Source organism: Dasypus novemcinctus, chromosome 20 (assembly GCF_030445035.2).
Source record: "Dasypus novemcinctus isolate mDasNov1 chromosome 20, mDasNov1.1.hap2, whole genome shotgun sequence".
NCBI lineage: Eukaryota > Metazoa > Chordata > Mammalia > Cingulata > Dasypodidae > Dasypus > Dasypus novemcinctus.
In genome coordinates, this window is record NC_080692.1 from 29,774,950 (window position 1) to 29,796,817 (window position 21,868).

Genomic DNA, 21,868 nt, shown 5'->3' on the forward strand with positions numbered 1-21,868 from the left:
GTCTACTAGGAGGCATTACCACAAAGTCAATCTCTAGAAAATGAGGGGACAGAGAGGTGACGCTGCTTATTTTTAGAGTATATCATGGCATAATATGTAGCACAATATCTATTCAAGCCCCTTTCTGACTAATAAACAGTATAATGCTTAGTTTAGTGTTTTTCTCTCTCACTTCAGTGCCTAATGTCAGGGACTTCATTAACCATAAATGGTAAGGCCCCTTACACTAGAATTATGAACTGCTTCCCTTAGAACTGGAATACTCACCTAAAACTGAATATGTTGCCCTGGCAGATTCTTCAACCACATTTGAAGGCACTTTTAGAGTCAACTTTTCAGGCACTCCATTATCTAATTAAAGAAGACAAATGTGTACAAGTGAGAGAAAATGAGAAAAAAATGTTCCTTTATTGTTATGGATTTGTTTTCCACACAATCAAGATCCAACCTCTCATTTATCTTGGTCATTATATAATTTCTCTGATGTCATCCAAGTTTCTGCTAAAGCCATGATTTATCTCTCAGTGAAGTTCATATTAACCATATATATTTGTGATAATTTCTGTGTTTTCCCTTATAAGTTTATACCCTTCTCTTCATTATTATATGTTTCATTTCTAAAATTGTTAGTGTTTTTAAAAATAAATTGCATTCATATGTGCCATAGGTTTTAAGTTCAATAATATAGCAATAATCAAAACAAATTTCCTGACCCCCTGGAGGAAATTTCATTTTAGTGGATGAGGAGTAAGATAAATAAATAAGCAAGGGTATATTTAGTATGATAGATGTTGATAAGTGCTATGGATTAAATGAAGGCAGGGTAAGTGCTTTATAGGCGAAACAGTAAAGCAAGGTAAATCAGGGCGTGCGGAGAGTGGGGGAGGGGGCTCGTTGATAAAGTCACATGTGGACAGAGACTTTAAGTGAGGGAATGAGGTTTATTGATACAGGGGGGAAGAGGTTTCCAGGCAAAAGGAACCAAAAGTGAAGACTCCCATAGTTGGCATATGCTGGGTATATTCCAAAAGCAAGGCCAATGTGGCTGGAGCGAGTGATTTAGGGAGAGAGTAAGTAGTAGGATACAGAGTCCCAGAAATGGCAAGGGTTCTAGGTGACATTAAGGATTTAGGCTTTAACTTTGAGGGCTATTAGAAAGCCCTGGAGGGTTTAAGGAGAAAAAGGACATGGCATGACATATGTGCAAAAGGATCCCTCCTGTTGTAGGGGAGCAAGGAGAAATGATCAGGAGACCAGTTAGGAGGTTATTGAGATAGTCCAGGGGAGGAACGACAAGAGTGGTTGTGGAAGATTTGCAAGTGGATTCAGTATGAAGAATAAGGGAAATTACTTAATAAAGGATGGCCCCAAAGCTTTCATCTCCAACAAGTATGAGAATAAAATTTCTATCACCTGAAATGGAGAAAAATGCAGGAGGTATAGGTTTGTGGCAACCAGCAGAGGTTTAGTTTTGAACATGCTAATTTTGAGATGCCTGTTGGACCTACAAGTGGAGAGGATGAAAGGCAGTTGAATACAAGAGCCTGAGTTGAGGAAAGAGGTGTAGACTAAAGATGCAAATTGAGTTGTCTCCAGTGCATAGTTGTTATTAAAGCAATGGGCTCTGGGAGATCACGAAGGGATGCTTGTATAGGGAAGAGAGCTGAAGGCTGAGCAATGTACTCAAGATGATTCTAGGTGGAACAGAGTTGAATATTTTAATGCTGTTTATATGATTATATGATGGGTATTCATAAAATACTAGTGTTCCATTTATTTTAGTGACCTGAAGTTTCTTTTAAAACAACAGATAAAAATATGAATAAATTTAAATTGTTAATTGAATGATAAATAGTACTAGTGCCACACAGGTATTTCAATGTTTTTTAAAGTGTGTAGGAAAAGTTTGGGAAACAAAAATGTATGGGAAAATTTTCTGTTGTGGGGTCTTCATTATTAGTCCCCATAATTAATCAAGAGATTCTGAGCAAGTTTCCATAACTCAGTTTTTTGTTTTTTTTTTTTAATTCTTAAGATATGGTAATAGGGAAGAGGATGTGGCTCAAGTGATAGGGCTTCCACCTACCATATGGGAGGACTGGGGTTTGATCCCTGGGGCCTCCTGGTGAAAGAAAAGAAGAGAAAGCATGCTTGTGCAGCAAGCCAGTGCCATTGTGAGTGCCTGCGTGGTGAGCCAGTGCCCCACACAAGTGAGTCATGCAGCAAGATGATGGCGCATCAAAAGAGACAAGGGGAGAGTCAAGGTGAAGCACAGCAGAAACCAAGAACTGAGGTGGTGCCATTGACAGGGAACCTCTCTCCCCATCAGAGGTCTCCAGGATCGAATCCTGGTGAATCCTAGAGGAGAGAAAATGAGAAGACAAGACAACACAGACAGCAAAAGCAGCAGGGCGGGAGGAGGGGAAGGGGGGGAAATAAAAAAATTTAAAAAATCTTAAAAAAAAAAAGGTAATAATAATAGCCTCAGTGTTTTTCCATTTTTTTTCCCTGAGAAAATCGAACCTAATTCTCAAGTGACTATCATCAGGAAAAGGTTGTTCTTCATTAAGTGATCTTAGATTTGCCCCTGGGAGAATATTAGTTTTTATTTTGCAGAGGAAATCATGCCCCAAATGGCATCCCACACTCAGAAGCTCTGGCAAATGGCTTAACGTGAGATTTCATGTACTTTGACACTTACCTGATGCACAGAGCAGTGTGTTGAAAGTTTCTTCTTTTTCTATTCCCTCAGGCTTTGTGGTGAAAGAAAGAAAAAATAAAAAAGTAAAGTGACATGGAATGTTTAGGAAATAAAACAATCACTTTAAAGGAGAGGAGAAAATGTTAGTGAAAAATTGAGCTGTAGATAGATTCATATTCTTGGGCATGAAGTGTCACTGCCACACCAACGTTGGATAATGCTATATTATACAATAGGGTCTCCAAGACTAAGAGAAAGCATAGCGCCCACATACCTCAATTAACAAAGCCTTGACTACCGTATCCTTCTGTCCAGATTCTGGGACTTTAGGCAGCTCATTGCCGCACAATTCCTGAGACTGCAGGGCTTCTGCCGATGCTCTGAAGTTCACCTTCCCTGGAGTGAAAGGGATTCTTAAAAGGTTAACAGCTATTCTACACTAAATGATTTCTTCTTCATTTGTTTGCTTGTTGTTTGTTTTGTTTTTGGTTTTTGAGGTATCGGGGCCAGGGATTGAACCTGGGTCCTTATATGTGGGAGGCTGATGCTCAACCACTGAGCTACACCAGCTCCCCTGATTTCTTCTTTATAAATTCTCCCAATAAATGTAATGGTTTTCTTTCCTTTGATATAAACTCATTGTTAAAGGAGGAGATAAAAGCAAGAGTCTGGATCAGAGCAGAACGCAAATCATCAGAACGTAAGAAGCAGAATTTGTCAACATCTTTATCACTCACCCAGTGACGTTGGGGTCACAGCCCAGGACACAGTTTTCCGTCCATTTCCACAGACACAGTGGGATTCGACATTCTTCTCTGTTGGGTCAGCCAGGAAGGCAGAAGAGACCTCCAACTGCACACTGACCTGTCCCCCACACCCACCCACAAGTGTGAGAAAAAACACAGGCAGGGGCAAGAGTAGGGGAAAGAAGGCTGGGGGACAATTCACACCAGCCCGGAGGTGTCAAGAAACTGTGGGACAAGGGAAATCCTATCAAATACTTTCAGGTTAGGTGTTTACAATCAGGGAATTGAAAAACTGATGGGGATCAGGATAAGGCAGTTCCAGATTCAAGGCTCGTGCCATCCCAAGGAACAGAAACTTCCTTTAGTCTGGTTGAAAAAGCCGAGCAATCAGGTGGACATAATGTCTGAAGTTAGGGGTACCTAGTTATAGAGGACCAAGCTTACCACCTGGGACCTGCCAGGTGGCTTGGTTCTTAATACCTCTTCTATGCTAATCTGCATTATATTCAGTAATGATTTACCCTTGAGGCCAGGGACCTAGGTGATGAAGTGTGGCTAGGCTCCTTCTCTCTACTTTCACTCACTTCCAGAGAAGCACCCTTACCCGAATGCAATGGGGCAAGTAGTTGAACACAGTGACTTTGAGTGTGAAGGCTTCTCCTCGCACCACAGAGTAGGGGAGGGTTTCTTCCAGGAAGAAGGGCTGGAACACCTGAAGAGAGACCGTGGGGGAGAGACCAAGGCCTGCCGTTCCAGACAGACAGAGGGCACTGGCCTTCCACTGCGTGATGGTGTCAGGGACCTTCAGGGCCACCTCACTTCCACCTGATAAGCTGGCGAGGGAAAAGGAGAGCCAGTGAGCCCCTGCCCACAGCAGAAGTCATCTAACTCAGCAGCCTCGTGCAGTAAACGCTAAACTTGATTTAAGATTTGCTGATGCTAGGGAGATCTCTGAACGTAGTTTTGTTTTGGTTGCGGGGGACAAGAGATGCATAATAGCTTCCTGCTTTCTATGATTTTAGGTGTCCCAGGAACCAAGTTATAAGACATCTGCACTTTTTGGCTATGAGATTGATGAACTGTGAACCTACATACTTACCAGGAAGACTGCAGCAGAACCGAAAGGATCGGGAACCCAGGAAAACACCAGGCATAGGGGAGGTTTCAAATCCTTTCCTAAACTGAAGTCCAGGCAACACAACACTTACTCGAGTACCTCCAAGTCCCAGATCCAGGTCTCAGGGAAGTATTTCCTTACTGTCTCTTTCACGTCCACGGTCTGAGAGTCCTCTTCCAGCATCATTCCATAAGCCAATTCTGCAGCAGCAGGTGGAGCTGGTATGGGGAGACAACACAGCAGCCGCGTGTTAGTCTCATTTTTATCACTAACTTCTCAAGTGGAATAAGGTAATTGGCTCAGGGAATGTTTGCTATCAGAACAATTTTACACACCAGCTTGTTACTTTGTTCACTTATATGTTTGTCTTAGAAAAGAAATCCTATTTGCTTCTTCAAATGGCACTTAGAAGTAAATGAATTTTCTCTAGAAATGAAAACAAATTAATTTCTCCCTAAGTTGAAATGAAAAGGACTATTCAAATGGTGAAGGGAAGGATAAAGACTAATTTAATATAGCAAATATTGTTTGTACACTGACATGATGATCACATGCCCTCTATTTGCAGGGAGAGTCCGTCAAGAGGAATGGCTATTAGCTGCAGCAAGAGACATTCAGAAGCAATTGTGTGTGTGTGTGTGTGTGTGTTTTAAACCAGTGAATAAACTAGGGGGACATAAACAATAACAAAAGGAGACAGTAAAGTATGTGCTATCAAGGGCAGGGACTCAGGAAAGGAAAGAGAGTGACTTTGCCAGAGTGGAGCTTAAGATGATCATTGAAGAGATTAGAGGACATTCCAGGAAAGGGCTATACACTTAAGCAGAGAGGCAGGAGGGGATGCTTGAAAGGGAGACTGTAAAAAGGAACCTCTCTCAAGAAGAATGTTTATTTATTTGGGGGGAGGGGAGTGTGTTGGGTATAGTAGTGTAAATGGTGGGTGTAATTATATCATGAAACACTGTGAAGATCAGACCAAGTAAATCAGATTTATTAAAGCTTGATAAAAAAAAACAACTGTACTCCAGCCATCAGAAGATAACGTTTCCAAATTTGTACCTGATATATAAAATAATATAGATAGATCTGCTCTTTTAAAATCATAACTACAGTAATGCTATGAGACCTGGAGGCAATGACTGTGTATGAGAAATAAGTGGCACAGAAAGAACAAAATCTAGGGTATTCTGTGATTTCAGGTGTCTTAGAGCATTCCATTTACATTTTATTCTCTTAGAACTGGAAAGAAAATGTACACTTGATGGTAAGACAGATATGAAAATAGTGTAGAGCAGGTGTAGCTCAACGGTTGAGTGTGTGCTTCACATGTGTGAGGTCCAGGGTTCAATACCCAGTACCTCCTAAAAACAAACAAATAAATAGTACTTTTTTGTTTTGTTTTTTAAACAAAAAATATACTTTCACACGGAATCAAGCTTAGTTGTTTTAATTTGGTGAGTTTGGTGTTGTTATTCTACTTATGAGCCACCAAAGGTTGAGTCTGAATTTTCAAAGTAGCATAAGATACATAGCAGATGGGGTTGTGATAAAAACTTACTCCTTTACTGTTAGCACAGTGTTCTTTTTTCACTATACAGGGCTGTCTTGCTATTGAAGGAATATGCTTATTTCCTCCTCTGTTTTCAACTAGAACATTTCACCTCATCTTCCCACGTAAATCATTTATATGTATTAAAATATGTGTTTAATTCTTATTTTTGAAAAATACTTTGTCCTTTCCTCATTTTTTTTGTTAGAAAGTAGGAATAGTAGACATCCCCATACATAGAAATTTCTCCAGGCTTGACAGCAGTAGAAAAGAATGCTCAAAGTTGAACCTTTTCAACTTTTTCTCATTCCCACATATACTTGGAACACACACAATGAGATTAGTAGTGTCTGCCAAAAGATCAATTAGGTGTTTTGTTCAGTGTTTCAAAATCACTTTGATTTCCATAAAAGGATTATGATCAAGACATTTAATATCTATAGGACCCTTGATATGTCTCAACCTTCCTTGCCGTTAGGTTGGAGCTAGTGAGAAATTCTGCCTGTGGGATACAGGCAGAAGTGATGTAGGCCACTTCCACTCCTGGTCCTAAGTCATGAGCAGCCCTCCTGCTACTTCCCCTTGGTGGTGCAATTGTGAGGCACGTTGCAGATGGTGGAGTCACAAAAAGGAAGCAGACTGCATATCCCTGACTCAGTGCTTGGCAGGGAGCTGCTCTGGAGAGCTGTTGGACTCACAAGCAAGGTCTGTGAGAGCAAAAATCAAACTATTATATGATTAGCCCCTGAGAGGCAGGGGTTTATTTGTTAATGGCAGTATAAGAATCTACCTTATCCTGACTAATTTAGCTATTGACTCCAGAGAGGATAAGGAGGATCAGAAGTAGAAAGACTATTGAAGGCTAGAACAAAAAGTAGTCAATTCTGATGTCAGGGAGAGAGAATAATAATGATGGCTTTAAAAATCACATTTATTTGGAGAAATGTTATTTGAAGATAACTTACCAAGAAATTGCTGCAGAGTCACCAGACCCACTATTTACAAAAAGAGCTTTTAATTCCAGTCCAGTGCATCACATTTTCTTTTATTACTCTAGAAGAAAAATAGATCTCACCTATACCTCCTCCAAAGGCCATAGGAGCAATCCCTGGATACAGTTGAGGCTGCAGACAATAACGTGGCTTATGGATTTTTGAGTTGGTAAAAATATTTAATCCTGCAGACTGGAAAAAAAAATCATTGTTAAAGAATAGTGGCAATTCAATCTTAAGACTGGAAAAAAATATTCATTGTTCAAGAATACTGGCAATTCAATCTTAAGACTGGAATAAGTTTTTTATAGTATGTCACAATCATCAGACATACCTCATAGGATCACATGAAAATTCCACGCAGTAGGGAGTAATTTTACAAGTGTGAAAACTGAGGCACAGAAAATTAAGTTCAGCCAGCTAGTGAATGGTAGAGTTGGGATTCGAACTCACTTCTGATTCCTATTTCAGAATTTTGTCCACTATGCTCTGATGCCTCTTTAATTGTATTTTGTACCTAGGAAGCTAAGTATATTAGTCTTGGATGGTTTTTTTATTTTCCTTCTTTTTTCCCCAAAACATGTATCAATTAAATTTATATATGTGTGTCATGGGTATACATACACACTCAAAAACATAATCTTGTGTCTTTATTGTAGAGAATAACTTCGTGAGTGTTTCTTTTCATTTGAAATTGTAGGGTTGCACATTGGAGATTTACTTTACAATCTTAGTAAACTTGGCTTTGTTTGTGTTTTATTGATCGCTAAGCCTTTTCTTGAATATTCATGCTCAGAATATCCCTCTCATGATTTGTTCTTTCCCTTTTCTTTTTCACAGTTTCTTTAACCATCTCAACTCTCTCTATCTATAGTAGCCTGATTCCTAAATGTCCCTCTTCCCCACTTCTGCTTGCTTCAATGATGGCCATCAGTAAACACTACTTGTTCTAGTACATGGGAAACTGTGGGACTTGGGGGCACAGTTGTCGGTGGTGATAGTACTATGGGACAGGTAGAAAGAGGTTAGAAATAAAAATTAAAGACTAATCAGCTTCCTGATAAACTTAAAGTGTCCTCTTTCCATCCCTCCACCACAAACTGACAGTTCTGGAGGTACAAGAAGAGAGTGATTTAACATGCTCTCAGTAAGAGTAAGCTGCCAAATTCTACTGATAGAATTAAATATATTTTCCTCAAGATATAATGAGAGATTTCAGTCCTTTTTGGTAGTGATAAACATTAATCTCACAATGTGGATAAACTCTCCTGTAGAGTTACAGTTTAGTCTGAAGATACACATTGTTAAAGTCTGTTAATATTTTTAACCCACCTTTTGTTAATCTTTTCTTCATGAAGGGAAAACTTTCAGTTTTCCTGAAATTCTACCATACTAAAATGAGGGCTAAAGTATCATATTTTTAAACTTATAATCATTTATTCATTTTGTAACTGTTGATTTTGCAAGTGGCTGATGCAGTGGCTGCCAGCAAGGTTCCCACACTTTTAAAGGGGGCAGATATGGAACATGGTTTGTTTATTTTCTCCACCCATATTAAAATCTCTTTTTGTCAGCAAGAGGGGAATATGACAGGGGTGGCAAACTTTGGGATCAACTTGGTTAAGGTTTTGGGCCTGAAAAGTAAACCACTTACTGCTTGAGGTACCAGAGAAATGCATGTTTGAATATCTGTACATAAAAAAGTTCTCTGTGCCTTTCGAGGTTTCAATATTTTTTTGTTAACCATGGCTTTGTTGACGGGGAGGAAGGACAGTTTCTAGAGTTTAGAAGCTCAACTATTCTCCATCTTAACTCTGGTAATGTTCTACCTGGAAGATACTGTAAGCATCATCATCATCCATGACTTGCTTTGGTGTGTACACGATTCCATTGTGAGTGATATCTTCTACATTGATGCAGTTTTCACCATCTTCATTTTGAGGGCCTCTATATATAATGCTTTGTTTTTCTTTTAATGGTAGCAAATTATAGACCTGTAAAAGCAAGAGAACAAAGGGAAGCAGTTTCCTGTTTTTCATTTTTAAAAATTTTAAAAGTGATAATTTTCGATAAGGGATTTAACAGATTATGGTATTTATTTAACATTCCCATGATTACATTCTAGAAAACAACACAGAGAATCATGGAGCAATATTGAGGGCTCTATCTCCTAATCCTCTTGCTGTACAAAAGAAAGTAATGTAGAAAGAGATTAAATGAATTGATCAAAGTCTCAGAGTACATTTAGATTGTGTAAGAATAAAACTCAAGTCTCCTGCCACCCAGCCCAAGTATTTACTTTTAAAAGGAAGCAGAGAGCATGGAGTGTACCGAGAAGTGTAATGAGAAAATAAAAGCCACCTATATATAATCCCTTCACCTAGAAATACCCTCTTTAAATATTTTATTCATTTCTCATTTTATATGATTTTTTATATTTAATACAATCCTTATTTTATATGATTAGGCTATGACCAAATTTTCTTTTTAGTCTATTAGTTTAAGACCAAGTTTACCTTGAAAGAAAACTGGGTGCGGAGACAATCTAGAAATTAATTAGTGCCAGGTCCCTTGCTCGGTTATGTGATTTGCAGGGCCATTAAACACACTGGACTCCATACACACCTCCTGATCTGGCTGCTTTAATCGGATACTTGAGTTACTACAACTGTCTCTTAATTGGTCCCATACTTTCATCTTGTCCTTACATTCTTACAGCAGACATCACCTTGATAGATAAATCTAAAGTGTCACTTTCTTGCTTAAAACACTTCAGCGTTTACCATTGTACTAACATTCATTCCAAACTCCACATCAGGTTGACAAGGCTTGGTATGACCTTCCTTGTTTACCATTCCCTTGCGACTTCTACTGTATCAATGACCTTTTTTTTCTAGAGGATCCCAAACTTGTTCTGACTCCAAGAGCTTTGGGCATGCTGCTTCCAGGTTTTGTGATGCCTGCTCCTGCCCTTCCATTTTTGGAAATGATTTTTCTGATATCCAGGACTGAGATGGGACTCACCGATTGAGGGGAGAGTTCTGCTTCAGGCTTCATTAGTAGCACACTTTGGTCTACGGCCCGGAGGGCACAGAGGGAGAGTGGTGTGGCTGTGACCTTCAGGTGTGTGTCTGAGGCCGGCAGGCTCTGGGCTGAAGTGAAGCTCAAAGTTACCTGCAGAGAGGATAGGCCAATGAAACAGGCTAGTAAGATAGGGACTCAATAGATGAATCTGGAACCTGGCAAGAAGTCCATGTGGACATCAATAACCCCAAGATGGCTGCTGGGAGACCCTCCCCAAGATTCTGCCACTCAGAAGAAGACTTCTTCTGGAAGCCAGGAGAAGCCCTGGATATTCCCCAAGGTCTTTATCATTGGGCCCTCCTGGGAGATTGATGGGAGAAATAAGCCATCAAAATGGTGAACAGCTGGAACTCCTTCCCTGCCATTAGCAAAGGGGTGGGATAATTAACAGTTCCAAAAGCGGCACCAGGCCTAAGTTTGCTCTCTTGCCTCTGAACCCCGACTCTGGCTGCCTTCTCCCCCGCTTGGATCACTATGCAAGTAAACGTGGGGGTTTGTAACCTATAACGGGAAATTGTAGCCTGTAAATCAGCCTGCTTTATCACTTTTCAATCCCCTCCTCTCTACCTGGGATCCCTGATCTGTTATTTTCTCCCATTTCTCGTCCCTCCCTGCCTGAATAAATTATTGGCCTAACTCACCTGACATGCTCTTGAAATTCATTTCTGCAGCATAGTCAAGAACCTAGATAAAATCTGCTAACACCTATAGCAGCAACTTTTATAACTATTACAATCTCAAAACTCTTTTCCACCCCATATACTTAAACCAGTCAGAAGCATTTTTCGGATTGGACTCCAAGGAGAAAGTTACTTTTCTACTGAGAATGTTTTAAAAATCTCCCTCTCATTTCCACAATGTGAAGAGAAGACTGCCCATCAGAGAGAGATCATTGCTGGAATGATTAAAGTGTGCTCATGTTAGAGAAAAAGCACACTTGCCATAACGCAGCTATTCCAAGGTTTCCCAAGCAACAACCCATGATTAGCAGTCAGGGCACTGAAACAAGAGGCAGGAATCTCTTCTCAGCTGATGTGAAACACAGAAGACCCAAAGAGGAAAGAAACTATGCTCATGGTCTCACATCAGTTCAGGTGTGGAGTTGAAAATGTGTATAATCTGCCATGTATCTTTCCTAATCATTGTATATAAAAATAAAAGACAATCTAAATAGAATTCTTATTACAGAAATGTTATTGTTTTGCTCTCCATAAAGTGCATATTAAAGAAATGCAGCAGTGCCCCAAAATGTGTTCACCGAGTGCGATGAGTGTGCCACAATGATGGCGGAGGTTGTTGGTGTGGGAGGAGTGGGGTGGGAGGGGTGGGAGTATACGGGAACCTCTTATATTTTTTAATGTAACATTTTTTATGTGATGCATATATCTTCAAAAAAATATAATTTACAAAAATGATGTGGTAGGGGATGGGGAGTGGGTTATATTGGAAAAAAATAAATAAATAACCCCAAACAAACAAATAAAAAAATGAAACTGTGGTTTGAATCATCAAAAAAAAAAAAAAAAAAGAGAAAAAAGAGCACTTGTAGGTATATTTTTAAAAAAGATTGAGAGGTAATGAGTTTTTGTTTTTTTTTTGTTTTATTATTATTGGAATAATGAAAATGCTCTAAAAATGATTGAAGTGATGAATGCAAAACTCTGTGATTATACTGGATGCCACCAAATGTGCACTTTGGATAGATTTATGCTTTATTCACGTTATCAATAAAATCGATTCATTAAAAAAAGATATGTAAATTAGACTTAATTTACTTGATTGTTAGCATTAAGTTTATGCTCCCAGAGTAGCAAAAATCAGTGAATTTTTTTTTCATAAAAAAATTCAGTAAAAATCATGAAAAATTTTGTATAAAATTCTCTTAGGATTTAACTTAGTTCTATTCCAGTGTGTTTCACATTGCAACTATATATTCTTTGAAAATAAAAACGTTTTCATTTGCAACTATGTTAGTTTTTTATGTCATTGTCATTATTAGAGTTCTCTACTATATTTCATAAATCAGGGGACATACAGACACCCCTGTTCTGTATAATCAAACCGAATTTAAACTCACAATATCTTACTGGTTTCTGCACTGTTTCTGAAGCTGTGTCAGGGGGTATTATGGGTTAAAATTGACTTGGTGAAGCAACATTTTTTAACTGAAAATTTGGAGACCAAACATTTAAAAATTAAAACTATTAAAGACTTCTAATAGGTGAAAATTAAAACTATTAAAGACTTATAAAATATACAAATTAAAACTATTAAAGATTTATAAGGGAGTGAATTTTGAAATCCACATAGATTTTAAGAGAAGAAACTTTTAAAATATTGTCTTAGGGCTGCCTGCCTTTGACTATTCTGCTAGACCCTTCAGTGTATGGGGACGTTCGCAGCCTTTCCAGTCACTCTGGAGAAAAATTTAAGGGCACTCTATAGTCTTTTTTAATTTTTTAATTTTTTATTTTATTGAAGTATATCACTCATACATGATTGGTGGTAATAGTCTGATGATATTATCTCATAATCTGTAACAAATATTCTACCAGTGTATGGGAGGTGTATGGGAAATCTACACATCTGTATGATTGTTTTGCAAGTTCACAATATCTGTAACAAAAATACATTAAAAAAATAGTATGGGTTGGGGAAAAAATACACCAAATATAGTAAGTAGTCTTTTAATGTACACACCTTTCTTATCTTCCACACTTCACAAGGAGAGTAAGATAAAAAGACCAGGCTTAACCAAAACACTCACCTTGTTGGCAAAACAATTTTCAATCTCCAATTCCATAGCATCTGCAACAACTTCCCCATTAGGTAAAATAGCATAAACAATCAACTGAGCAGTAGGAGCAAGGTCTGGCTTCACTCGGAAGGAGAAGGAAAATATTCCTTTCACTGGAGAACAAAGAAAGCGCACAGCATTAGTTTAAGAACAGAGTTTATAACTTCCTAAAGAAGAGGTACGCAGATTACATAACTTTTCACATTTGGAGTTTAGTGAAGTAAGGAAAGGCTTGGATGCATACCACTGTGCACGGAGGAATGTTCAAGGACATTCTGTGCTAAAGTACTTTTTATTCTTTAGTATCTCTAATGTGCTTTTTCCTGAAAGATAAAGGTGTAATCATTCATCTTTACTGATATAAGGAGAAATATTCATTTAATGCATGTCTCTATTTCTAAATTAAAAAAACAAAGATTTATTAAGAAAGAAGCCAAAAAAAAAAAAAGGAGAGAACTTCTAGTTATCTAAGATTCAAATCATCACAGTTCTTGTCCTGAGCATGAGGACAAGGTAAAGAAAGCAAGGCTGTGGCAGTATCCACTTTCAGGCAGCTTACAGTAGAGCAGAGGGGATGGATACAAGTGCAAGTAATCATTCACTGTGCTCCTCTGATTTTTATAAATGGTGGCTTTCTGTGTATAATATAATGGATTTGATTTTCTCTTAAAACACTCTGGGTTTGAGCTTTATGGTGTAAAATTATTCTTTAAAAACTATACCTTATCTGTATATAGAAAAACTGTGGGCAGCTTATGGAACAAATACAAAAAATAGCATAGTCAACATAAATTTGGAAAGATAATACTGAAACCAAGTGAAGTGGATTTCTGGAGAAGCGATAAACACAGGCCAAGAGTTAACTTTATTAGAAAACAGTGGCCAAGTGTTCATTACTTTAGGGTATTGACATTTAGCACTGACTTTCCTACAAGTCAAAGCCAAAAGGAAAACTGGCACTTAGTTATCATCAAACAAAATGAAGTCTGTTTTTTTTTTCCTGAAGGAGACAGATAGTTCCTTCTCCTCATTCCACCCCTCTACTCAATCTATGTAGGATTAAACTTTACTACAGAAACTCTTTTCAAGACATTGCTGTATGAAGCAGCTTGTTTTTCTACATGTTGTGAGGAACAAGCTTACCTGCCCTAGGAAAATCCACATAATTTCCATTCCCATAAAATCAATGAGTAAATGGAAATTTAGAATGACTGTTACATATTTGAGTAGATGCTTTCACATTTGTTTTTCTCAACAGAAGAAAATATTTAGTATAGGTATTTTATAGACCTAAGAAAGATTTTATATACCTAAAAAGAATTTATGGTGAGCAGCATTTCATGGCCTTAGCAGCTTCATACTGGTAGAAAAAGGGAAAGACTAGAGAACAATGATTTCATCTAGAAGTAGAGTTAAAAGAAATTTGACAGAAAGCTAATCTGAAATTCAAAGAATACCAACAAAATTCATTAAGATTTTGAAATACAAAATAAAATTTATGATTAATTATAAAGGTATATTTTAACCAAGCTTTATGTGATTATTTATAGGAATAGTTGCAAATAATTGAGTTAGGTAGATAATTAGAAATCAGTTTTCATATGGAAGCTCCTAACAAATGTTAAGGTACAATGCTTAGTGTGTACTGAACTGTTTAAATAAAAGCAGGGAAAGGACACCTAGAGAAATGCAATAGATGGAGAAAAGGCTCTTTTTGTACAGGCCTTTGCTAAGTAGATTATCTTGAGCAAGTTGAGACATTTTATGGGTCTCAATTTTTCTGCTTGCAAAATGAGGAAACTGGACTAATGATCTCTAAATTCTTATGTATCTCTACCATTCAGGCTTTTAAAAAAAGCCTGGGATTAGTTGTACTTTTTAATGCTCAAACAAAAAAAGCAGAACCTATAATCTCTACTAGACTGTGAGCATCTTGAGGGCATGGACCATGTTTTATCGATGCTTTTTTCCAAACCTTGTATTTCAAGGATTTACCAAGACAGGAAGAGATACTTTTTTCAAATATAGTCCTGATGGGAAATCTTTCTCAGTTTAGGTGTCATAAATTATAAACAAAGAGATGTCCCTTGTATGAATTAATTAAAAATATTTATCATGTACCCACTATGTGCCAGGTACTATGCTCAGAAATGGAGTTTCAGAGATAAATGACAAGCACTTTCCAAACCTTAGAATACACATTCTTCACTTCTTCTTGGCCATCTATGTTGACTTATATGTACTTTTTGATCTCTAAATCTATGCTGTTAATTAGAACTAATTTTATCATATGATAGGCCATATATATTCAAAGAAACATGTAAGGACATGTAACAAATAAATAGACCCAATCTACTTATCTTTTTATAACAGACCCTTTTCATGAAAAGTTAATCTCTTCCTGGGATAACACAAACTACTAGATATTTGTGATTCAAGGAGACACAGAAGGCAAGTATGATAGAAGACATAGAAATACTACCAGCTAACTTGACTTGAAAGATATTTAAAGAACACATAGCAGCAGAATACACATTCTATCATTTACCAAGGTAGACCATATCCTGGGCCATAGAACAACTTTCAATAAATTTAAGAGAATTAAAGTCATAAGACCACAACGGCATTAAATTAGACAACAATAATAAAATGATCTCTGCAAAATCTCCCAATATCTACCAGTCTCGAAGCCAAACTCAGCATGTAAATGCAATGCCTTCCCCCCAGCGTGGGACATGACACCCGGGGATGAGCCTCCCTGGCAACGAGGGACCACTATCAACTACCAACTGATGATGCAACTGGAAAATGACCTTATACGGAAGGTTCAATGCGGATCAGCAGAATATCCATGTCTACATAAAATACCATGACTTTAAAATGCTGTTTGACCTAAAGTAAGGGGGAAATGGAAAGGAGAAATGAGTTTATATGGCTACGAGTTTCTAAAAAAGAGTCTGGAGGCTGGCAGAAGGTTTGCCCTCATGCACAACTGAGCAGAGTCAGAGAGACAGATAAAGCAGATACAACCCCCAGATATTGGCTCCTTTGAGGGCTAAAGAGACCCATGGGAGTTATGGTCATGGCCGATGGGGTTAACTACCAGGGCAGATGGCCCCTCTTTGGAAATGGTGTTTATGTGTGATGAATCTGGACTCAGATGGGATCTCCCTTCATAAGACTTTCATGCTAATGTGCTGGAGGTGCAGTTAATGTTGGGGTTTAAGATATATTTAGGGGATTTGAATCTCTGGACTGACAATGTGATAGCCAGATCCTGAGCCTCAACAGACTCCAGCACCTACAATCTGATTTATTGGACTTACCACACTCAGCTAAGATGGAGGTGAAGAAGGACAACCACCACACCATGGAGCCTAGAGTGATTACAACTGAAAATGGGAGGATTGCATCCAGCATCCAGGTGGAATCTGAGCCTCCTCTTGACATAAAGGTGCAATGGACACAACCAATCCAATGTCCACATAGAAGAGGTGGCATTGGATTGGGAAAAGTGGACATAATGGACAAAGGGTATGGGGAAAGGCAGGAAGAGATGAGAGGTGGAGGCGTCTTCGGGACATGGAGCTGCCCTGGATGGTGCTTCAGAGGTAATCACCGGACATTGTAAATCCTCACAGGGCCTACTTGATGGAATAGAGGAGAGTATGGGCCATGATGTGAACCAATGTATATGAGGTGCAGAGGTGCCCAAAGATGTACTTACCAAATCCAATGGATGTGTCATGATGATGGGAACGAGTGTTGTTGGGGGGGGGGAGAGGGGGGGTGGGGGGGTGGGGTTGAATGGGACCTCACATATATATTTTTAATGTAATATTATTACAAAGTCAATAAAAAATAAAAAAATTAAAAAAAAAAAAACCTCCCAATATCTAGAAACTAAATAACACTTTAAATAATCCATGGTCCAAAGAAAACATTAAAAGAAAAATTAGAAAATATATTTGACCAAAGGAAAATGAAAGCACAACTTATAAATATTTGTGGGATGCAGCTGAAGCTGCACTCAGAAAGAAATGTGTACCACTAAAAGTCTATATTAGAAAAGAAGAAATATCTTAAATCAATACTTCAGCTTCCCCATTAAGGAACAGTAAAAGAAGAGTAAATTAAACCTAAAGTAAGCAGAAGAAGGAAAATGATAAAGATCAGGGTGAAAAATCAATGGTAAAAAATTTTTAAAAATCTGAGAGAAAATAAACTAAAATCTGGTTGAGAAAATCAGATTAAAAAATTGGAAAACTGATAAAACTCTGGCAAGACTGATCAAGGAAAAACAGAGAAGCCACAAGTTATTAATATCTTGAATGACAGATATGCTGTCACTACAGATATTTCAGATATTACAAAGATTATAAGGGGATATTATGAACAATTTAATGTCAGTAAATTTATAGATTAAATGTAGTCCCTGTCAAAATTACAGAAGATTTTTTTTTGGTAGAAATTAACGAGCTGATTCAAAAATTCATATGGAAATGCAAAGGTCCTTGAAAAGCCAAAACAACTTTGTAAATGAACAAGTTGAAGGGCTAGCACTACCTGATTTTAAGTTTTCTTATAAAGTTGCAGTAATCAAGACAATGCAATATTGGTTTAAAGATAGACAAATAGATCAGTGGAGCAGAATATAGACGTCAGAAATAGACCCATATGAATAAAATCAACTACTTTTTGGACAAAATTACAGAGGCAATTCAGTGAAGGAAGGACAGTCAATCACCAAATGGTACTGAAAGAAATTGGATATCCATATTAAAAAAAAGATCTTTGATTCATACCTCCCATCATATCAAAAGGAATCTAAAATGGATCATAAGCATAAATGTAAAATACTACAAGACTTATAGAAGAAAACATAGAAAAATATTTTGTAACCTTGAGTTAGCTAAAGATTCTTTAGTCATAACATCAAAAGCATGATCCATAAAATAAAATAGGTAAATTGTATTTCATTGAAATTTAAATCTTCTGCTCTTCCAAAGACACAGTTAAGAGTATCAAAAGAAGCCACATATTGGGAGAAAATATTTGTGAAACATATATCTAATGCAGGACTTGTATTCAGAATATGTAAACTCAAAACTCAGTAACAAGGAAACAAAACAAAATTGTAAAAATGGGTAAATATTTGGACAAAAAGTCACTAAAGCAGATGTAAAGATTGCAATCAAACATAAAAAAGATGCTAACTATAATTAGTGTTTAGAGGAATACAAACTAACACCATATTGAAATACTGCTACTACACATCTGTAAAAATGACTAAAATTAAAAGGACTGACTTACCAGGAGCTGTGGAAGATGTGGAGTAATTAGAACCCCCATATACTATTGGTGGGTGTGAGTAATAGTGCACCCCTACTCGTATATGAATTTTCAAAGCATCTTTATTTATAATAGCCCAAAGCTGTAAACAACCCAAATTTCCTTCCGTGAGTGAATGGATAAACAAATTATTCCATATCCATAGAATGGAGTACTAATCATTAATAAAAAAGAATGAATTCAGGTAACCAGGAACAGGGTGGGGAAAAGGAATTGGAAGCTAAGGCTTAAAATGTACAGGCTCCTATTTGGAATGATGGAAATGTTTTGGTAATGGATGGTGGTAATGGTAATACAACATTGCAGATGTAATTAACAGCCCTGAAATATTTATCTGAATGTGATTAAAGGGGGAAATGTTGGATTATATATATGGCAACAGAATAAAATTTAAAAAAACAACAACAAACCCACTGAACCACTAAACCACCAACTAAAAGTACAATTATAAAAATGTGTTATCTGGGAAGCGGACTTGGCCCAGTGGATAGGGCGTCAGTAACCCTGGGCCTCCTTGACCCGTGTGGAGCTGGCGCATGCGCACTGCTGATGCGCGCAAGGAGTGCCGTGCCACGCGGGGGTGTCCCCCGCGTAGGGGAGCCCCATGCACAAGGAGTGCGCCTGTAAGGAGAGGCGCCCAACGCGAAAGAAAGTGCAGCCTGCCCAGGAATGGCGCCGCACACACGGAGAGCTGACGCACCAAGATGACGCACCAAAAAGAAACACAGATTCCCATGCTGCTGACAAAACAGAAGAGGACAAAAGAAGAACACGCAGGAAAATGGACACAGAGAACAGACAATTGGGGCGGGGCGGGGGGAAGGGGAGAGAAATAAAAAGAAATGTGTTACCAACAATTGTAACAAATGTTCCACATCAACGTAAGGTTGTTAACAATGGGGTGGTATATGGGAATCCTGTATTTCATGCATGATTGTTCTGTAAACGCACAGCTTCTCTAATAGAGGGAAAAATATTTAAAAATAATGAATTTGATACATGCAAAGGCATGGAAAAATCTCAAAATAATTATGCTGAGTAAAAGAAGTCAGACAAAAAGATTATTGTTGCTTGACTCCATTTATATAAAAATTCATAAAATGCAAACTAATCTATAGGTGTGGAAAAGAAATTAGTGGTTGCTTGGGAAATGGGGTGAAAGGGGAGTGAGTAGAAAGGAACAGAAGGAAGGTTTATCAAAGGACAGAGGAAAACTTAGTAGTGATGGATAATTCATCTTCTTAATTATTGTGATGGTATTGTGGTTGTATACATGTCAAAGTTGATCAAGTTGTATATTTTTAATAGGTGTAATCATTATATAAATCATATCTGAATACAGCTGTTAAAAAGAATAAGATATAGAAGTGCAGGGCTAAAACAATTTAGAGAAGGCATGGCTGGAAATTTATGTTAGGAAATGAAACAAGGATATTTACTGGATTATTTGACATAATATAACCTAGATAATATAACATAATATAAACCTGTCCAAAGACAGGGCTGTGTTAACAAGACTTATGATTTAGAATTCAAGGAACATTTTACAGTAAAGAAAATTGTGTCATAGAGGATATTTAAAAGCATAAGGAAAGTTTCTTGAGGTATTGATAATTCAATAAAAAGCAGCTTGCAAAACACTATTAAATAAATTAGAAAACTCTTTTTAAAAAATTCATGGAAAAATGACTTGAAAATGTATACAGATTTTTGTACCAAGATGGATGTGCTGCTACAGCAAATACCTAAAATTGTGGGAGATGCTTTGGAATTGGTCAGTGAGCTGAGTCTGGAAGAATTTTTAGGTGCATAATAGGAAAAGTCACAATTTCTTTGAACAGATTGCTAGTAGAAATATGAATGTTAGCTGTGCCAGTGAGTACTCAAAAGGAAGTGAGAAGTATGATAGAGAAAATATTTACCATTTTAGAGAACATCTAAAATGTCATGAATAGACTGTTAGTAGAAATATGGACATTAAAGGAGCTGCCAGTGAGGGTTCAGGTGGAAATGAGGACCACATTATTAGAAACTGGAGGAAAGAAGATCCTCGTTATTTTGTGGCAGAAAGCTTAGCTGACTTTGTCCTGTAGGTATGTAGAAATCAAATCTTATAAACAATGAACTTGGATATTTAGCTAAGGAGCTTTCCAAGCAAAGTGTTAAAGGCGTGGCCTAGTTTTTTCTTGCTGCTAATAGTAAACTATAAGAGGAAAGAGATAGATTGAGAGAAAAAATGTCGAACATAAAGGAATCAGGACTTGATAATTTGGGAAATTCTAAACTTATCCAGATTGCAAAAGACACAAAAATTGAGGAATTCACTGTGAGAAAAAATGTGCTCTAGTTTAAAAACCTATGGTGTGGCTGAAGATCCTTTTGCTAATACCTCAGAAATATCAAATGGTCAGAATATTCAGTCACACAAAGGCTCTTTGAAAAGATTAAGTGTGTGACTCATAGGTCCCCTCAGCCATCTCAGCATGAGCCAAACAACAGAGATGGGGTTAGCCAGGAAAGACCTACGGAGAGGCCTCTTGTTTAATGGAGTGGATACCTGTAACTTGCATGAGAGACTCACAAGGTTGTTGAAAACTTTATATAATCAGTGGAAAGAGTCAGCTTGGACCAGAAAGGACAGAGAAAGTACAAAATAAAAGAAGCCTGAGGATCCCTCAAATTCTACAGGTAGGAAACAAGTTGATAAAACTACTCAGCTGCCAACATGTGCTACCATTCATGAAATGGAAAAGATTATTCTGAAAGTAAAGTCCCAAGACCAGAGAGCAAAACACAAACTATAGAGGATTATTGCCAGACTTTGAAACCTAATGTTGTTGACCCCATTGGGTTTCAAAATTGCTTGGGACGAATGATTCCTTTTTTCTTTCCATTTTCCCTTTTTGCACAGGAATGTCAAGTTATCCTATGAATGTACCTCCATTGTATTTTGGAAGCAGAGAACTTACTTTTTGGTTTCTCTGGTCAACAGATGGAGAAGAATTTTGCCCTAGTATCCAGTGCCTCTCTTACACCTAATTTATATGTTTGAGATGCTGAAATTTGATGAGACTTAGAGATGAGATTCTGGATTTGAGTTAATGGTGTACTGGGTTGAGCATTTTGATGTGATGAAATGAATGCATTTTGCATGTGGGATGGATATGAATCTTTGGGGGCCAGAGGGCTGACTGTGGTAGACAGAGTAATGCCCCCTTCCCTCCTAAAGATGTCCAAGACTAGTCTCCCAAACCTGTGAATATGACGACTTATGTGGCAGAAAGGACTTTGCAAATGTAACTAAGAATCTTGGGTTGGAAATATTATCCTGGATTAACTGGGTGAGCCCAATGTAATCACAAGACACTTTATAAGAGGAAGCCAGGAGAGAGAATTTTAGATGGCATGCTGCTGCTGACTTTGTAGAATGAGGAAGGGGCCACAAACCAAAGAATTCAGACAGCCTCTAGAAGCTGGAAAAGGTAAGAAAACAGATTCTCCCTAGAGTTCCAGAAGAGATGCAGTTCTGC

The 21,868-nt window shown here is 37.7% G+C and overlaps 1 protein-coding gene across 1 annotated transcript in view; it reads right to left on the reverse strand.

The window, feature by feature from the left end:
• Positions 1-21,868, reverse strand: part of LOC101439509 (pregnancy zone protein-like) — a 48,176-nt gene that overhangs the window by 9,278 nt on the left and 17,030 nt on the right. Inside the window, exons 14-23 of the mRNA XM_004451390.2 lie at positions 12,957-13,099; positions 10,130-10,279; positions 8,935-9,099; positions 7,189-7,297; positions 4,656-4,782; positions 4,052-4,280; positions 3,439-3,565; positions 2,976-3,097; positions 2,702-2,753; positions 268-351 (exon numbers count right to left, since the gene is read on the reverse strand). Coding sequence (XP_004451447.2) covers positions 268-351; positions 2,702-2,753; positions 2,976-3,097; positions 3,439-3,565; positions 4,052-4,280; positions 4,656-4,782; positions 7,189-7,297; positions 8,935-9,099; positions 10,130-10,279; positions 12,957-13,099 — 1,308 coding nt within the window. The remainder of the gene's footprint in view (positions 1-267; positions 352-2,701; positions 2,754-2,975; positions 3,098-3,438; positions 3,566-4,051; positions 4,281-4,655; positions 4,783-7,188; positions 7,298-8,934; positions 9,100-10,129; positions 10,280-12,956; positions 13,100-21,868) is intronic.